This window comes from Heterodontus francisci, chromosome 45 (genome assembly GCF_036365525.1).
Source record: "Heterodontus francisci isolate sHetFra1 chromosome 45, sHetFra1.hap1, whole genome shotgun sequence".
NCBI classification, from domain to species: domain Eukaryota; kingdom Metazoa; phylum Chordata; class Chondrichthyes; order Heterodontiformes; family Heterodontidae; genus Heterodontus; species Heterodontus francisci.
Genome location: NC_090415.1, coordinates 2,857,278 through 2,862,277, shown reverse-complemented (window position 1 = coordinate 2,862,277; position 5,000 = coordinate 2,857,278). Strand labels below are relative to the sequence as shown.

At 50.8% G+C, this 5,000-nt stretch overlaps 2 protein-coding genes across 4 annotated transcripts in view; one reads left to right on the top strand and one right to left on the bottom strand.

Annotated features, from left to right (window-relative positions):
* Nucleotides 1-4,926, top strand: part of LOC137356275 (serine/threonine-protein kinase SBK1-like) — a 14,841-nt gene extending 9,915 nt beyond the window's left edge. Inside the window, exons 2-4 of the mRNA XM_068022145.1 lie at nucleotides 3,382-3,597; nucleotides 3,827-4,029; nucleotides 4,234-4,926. Of these exons, the coding sequence (XP_067878246.1) occupies nucleotides 3,432-3,597; nucleotides 3,827-4,029; nucleotides 4,234-4,926 (1,062 nt within the window). The 5' untranslated portion in view covers nucleotides 3,382-3,431. The remainder of the gene's footprint in view (nucleotides 1-3,381; nucleotides 3,598-3,826; nucleotides 4,030-4,233) is intronic.
* Nucleotides 1-5,000, bottom strand: part of rpp21 (ribonuclease P 21 subunit) — a 57,311-nt gene that overhangs the window by 22,326 nt on the left and 29,985 nt on the right. The window lies entirely within an intron of this gene.

Here is a 5,000-nt window from a genome sequence, read left to right as displayed (position 1 = left end):
CCCTCACCCTGAATAAACAGTGACTCTGTACAGTTACACAGTGAGTGACCCTCACCCTGAATAAACAGTGACTCTGTACAGTTACACAGCGAGTGATCCTCACCCTGAATAAACAGTGACTGTACAGTTACACAGTGAGTGACCCTCACCCTGAATAAACAGTGACTCTGTACAGTTACACAGTGAGTGATCCTCACCCTGAATAAACAGTGACTCTGTACAGTTACACAGCGAGTGATCCTCACCCTGAATAAACAGTGACTCTGTACAGTTACACAGTGAGTGATCCTCACCTTGAATAAACAGGGACTCTGTACAGTTACACAGTGAGTGATCTTCACCCTGAATAAACAGTGACTCTGTACAGTTACACAGTGAGTGACCCTCACCCTGAATAAACAGTGACTCTGTACAGTTACACAGTGAGTGACCCTCACCCTGAATAAACAGTGACTCTGTACAGTTACACAGTGAGTGATCCTCACCCTGAATAAACAGTGACTCTGTACAGTTACACAGTGAGTGATCCTCACCCTGAATAAACAGTGACTCTGTACAGTTACACAGTGAGTGACCCTCGCCCTGAATAAACAGTGACTCTGTACAGTTACACAGTGAGTGATCCTCACCCTGAATAAACAGTGACTCTGTACAGTTACACAGTGAGTGACCCTCACCCTGAATAAACAGTGACTCTGTACAGTTACACAGTGAGTGACCCTCACCCTGAATAAACAGTGACTCTGTACGGTTACACAGTGAGTGACCCTCACCCTGAATAAACAGTGACTCTGTACAGTTACACAGTGAGTGACCCTCACCCTGAATAAACAGTGACTCTGTACGGTTACACAGTGAGTGATCTTCACCCTGAATAAACAGTGACTCTGTACAGTTACACAGTGAGTGACCCTCACCCTGAATAAACAGTGACTCTGTACAGTTACACAGTGAGTGACCCTCACCCTGAATAAACAGTGACTCTGTACAGTTACACAGTGAGTGATCCTCGCCCTGAATAAACAGTGACTCTGTACAGTTACACAGTGAGTGATCCTCACCCTGAATAAACAGTGACTCTGTACAGTTACACAGTGAGTGACCCTCGCCCTGAATAAACAGTGACTCTGTACAGTTACACAGTGAGTGATCCTCACCCTGAATAAACAGTGACTCTGTACAGTTACACAGTGAGTGACCCTCACCCTGAATAAACAGTGACTCTGTACAGTTACACAGTGAGTGATCCTCACCCTGAATAAACAGTGACTCTGTACGGTTACACAGTGAGTGATCCTCACCCTGAATAAACAGTGACTCTGTACAGTTACACAGTGAGTGATCCTCACCCTGAATAAACAGTGACTCTGTACGGTTACACAGTGAGTGATCCTCACCCTGAATAAACAGTGACTCTGTACAGTTACACAGAGAGTGATCCTCACCCTGAATAAACAGTGACTCTGTACAGTTACACAGTGAGTGATCCTCACCCTGAATAAACAGTGACTCTGTACAGTTACACAGTGAGTGACCCTCACCCTGAATAAACAGTGACTCTGTACAGTTACACAGTGAGTGATCCTCACCTTGAATAAACAGGGACTCTGTACAGTTACACAGTGAGTGATCCTCACCTTGAATAAACAGGGACTCTGTACAGTTACACAGTGAGTGATCTTCACCCTGAATAAACAGTGACTCTGTACAGTTACACAGTGAGTGACCCTCACCCTGAATAAACAGTGACTCTGTACAGTTACACAGTGAGTGATCCTCATCCTGAATAAACAGTGACTCTGTACAGTTACACAGTGAGTGATCCTCATCCTGAATAAACAGTGACTCTGTACAGTTACACAGTGAGTGACCCTCACCCTGAATAAACAGTGACTCTGTACAGTTACACAGTGAGTGATCCTCATCCTGAATAAACAGTGACTCTGTACAGTTACACAGTGAGTGACCCTCACCCTGAATAAACAGTGACTCTGTACAGTTACACAGTGAGTGATCTTCACCCTGAATAAACAGTGACTCTGTACAGTTACACAGTGAGTGATCCACACCCTGAATAAACAGTGACTGTACAGTTACACAGTGAGTGACCCTCACCCTGAATAAACAGTGACTGTACAGTTACACAGTGAGTGACCCTCACCCTGAATAAACAGTGACTCTGTACAGTTACACAGTGAGTGATCCTCACCCTGAATAAACAGTGACTCTGTACAGTTACACAGCGAGTGATCCTCACCCTGAATAAACAGTGACTCTGTACAGTTACACAGTGAGTGATCCTCACCTTGAATAAACAGGGACTCTGTACAGTTACACAGTGAGTGATCTTCACCCTGAATAAACAGTGACTCTGTACAGTTACACAGTGAGTGACCCTCACCCTGAATAAACAGTGACTCTGTACAGTTACACAGTGAGTGACCCTCACCCTGAATAAACAGTGACTCTGTACAGTTACACAGTGAGTGATCCTCACCCTGAATAAACAGTGACTCTGTACAGTTACACAGTGAGTGATCCTCACCCTGAATAAACAGTGACTCTGTACAGTTACACAGTGAGTGACCCTCGCCCTGAATAAACAGTGACTCTGTACAGTTACACAGTGAGTGATCCTCACCCTGAATAAACAGTGACTCTGTACAGTTACACAGTGAGTGATCCTCACCCTGAATAAACAGTGACTCTGTACAGTTACACAGTGAGTGACCCTCACCCTGAATAAACAGTGACTCTGTACAGTTACACAGTGAGTGATCCTCACCCTGAATAAACAGTGAATCTGTACAGTTACACAGTGAGTGACCCTCACCCTGAATAAACAGTGACTCTGTACAGTTACACAGTGAGTGATCCTCACCCTGAATAAACAGTGACTCTGTACAGTTACACAGTGAGTGATCCTCACCCTGAATAAACAGTGACTCTGTACAGTTACACAGTGAGTGATCCTCACCCTGAATAAACAGTGACTCTGTACAGTTACACAGTGAGTGACCCTCACCCTGAATAAACAGTGACTCTGTACAGTTACACAGTGAGTGACCCTCACCCTGAATAAACAGTGACTCTGTACAGTTACACAGTGAGTGATCCTCACCCTGAATAAACAGTGACTCTGTACAGTTACACAGTGAGTGATCCTCACCTTGAATAAACAGGGACTCTGTACAGTTACACAGTGAGTGACCCTCACCCTGAATAAACAGTGACTCTGTACAGTTACACAGTGAGTGATCTTCACCCTGAATAAACAGTGACTCTGTACAGTTACACAGTGAGTGACCCTCACCCTGAATAAACAGTGACTCTGTACAGTTACACAGTGAGTGACCCTCACTCTGTCCGCTTCCTTTCCAGAGATAACCGCCCACCCGCCCCCGTGGGCACGGCCCTCATCTCCGTGGACGATGGCGACCGCCGCTGGCCTGGGCCCCGAGCTCTACATTGAGGAGATGATGCTGCTGGTGTCGCAGAGCCTCGCCAAGATGGAAGTCAGCGAGCACTACGAGGTGATCAGGGACCTGGGCAGTGGCACCTTCGGGAAGGTGCAGCTCGTGAGGCACCGTTTTCGAGGTAAGGGAGTTGACCTTGAGGGCTAGCTTGGGGGAGTGGGGGAGCCAAGGGGCCCCAGCAGCGCCCCGGTGGTGATTAATAAGGGGAGGGAGAGACCCAGAAGGCCGAACCCCGGAGGGCGCCTCCGAACAGAAGTGACCGCGCCCTTTCCGGAGGTTTTTTTCGACTCACTTCGCTACCGTCACACCTCTGTCTCTCTCGCTCTCTCTATCTCTCTCTTCTTCCCGAGGGACCATGATGGCACTGAAACTGCTGGCGAAAAGCCGAACACAGATGAGACGCTTCCTGCGTGAGTACAGCATGTCTCTCTACCTCTCCGCTCATCCCTTCATCACCAAGCCCTTCGGCATCGCCTTCGAGTCACATGACCACTACGCCTTCGTCCAGGAGTATGCACCCGTGGGGGACTTGTTCGAGCTGATTCAGCCGCAGGTAGGGAGAGGCACGGGCGCACCCCCCCTTGCCCGGGGTTGGTGGGGGGTGGGGGGGGGGGCCGTGGGGGCACGACAGCAGGGATGTCAGCACCCTCGGGAGGTCCGTCACGTGCGCGCAGATTCGCACAAACACGAGCTACTCACTCTCTCTCTCTCTCTCTCACTCTTCTGCCTTCCCCCCCCCCTCACCCCCCCTCCTCAGGTCGGGATTCCCGAGGCGGCAGCCAAGCGCTGCGCTCTCCAGGTGGCCATGGCCCTCGAGCACCTGCACGGCCGCAGCCTCGTCCACCGGGACGTCAAGCCCGAGAACATCCTGCTCTTCGACCGGGAGTGCCGGCGCGTCAAGCTGGCCGACTTCGGCCTGGTGCGGCGCACGGGCGTCAACGTGCGGCAAGGCGGCAGCGTGGTGCCCTACATGGCCCCCGAGCTCTGCGATGAGGACGCCCAGAAGGTGGGGTCCAGGGTGGGCTGCGCCGAGGACGTCTGGGCCTTCGGTGTGGTGGTCTACAGCATCCTGACGGGATACTTCCCCTGGGAGCGCACCTCGGCCGAGGACCCCCTCTACCGAGCCTTCGCCCGCTGGCAGCGAGAGGCGGAGCCGCAGGAGACTCCTCCCCAGTGGACGTGCTTTACCAGGGAGGCCAGGCAGATGCTCAAAGGATTCCTCGCCCTCCAGGCCAAGGACAGATCGCCTGTAAAGGAGGTCATGGCCTACCTCAAGCTCCGTTGGATTGCTGACTCCAAGGCCAAACCCTCCGGGGACAAGCTGCAAGTCTCCAAGGAGCTGCCGGTGAACACAGGCGTGGCAATCCCTGCCAGCATAAAGGAAAACCCCAGCTGTGCCACTTTGATAGTCAGGGAGTCCGCCAACATTCTTTGTCCCAAGCAGGTCTGACGAGGACGCAATCGCGATGGGGCAAAGCTACCTTCGAGTCGCCCTGTATCAATCCCCAAACTAATCCCACTGCC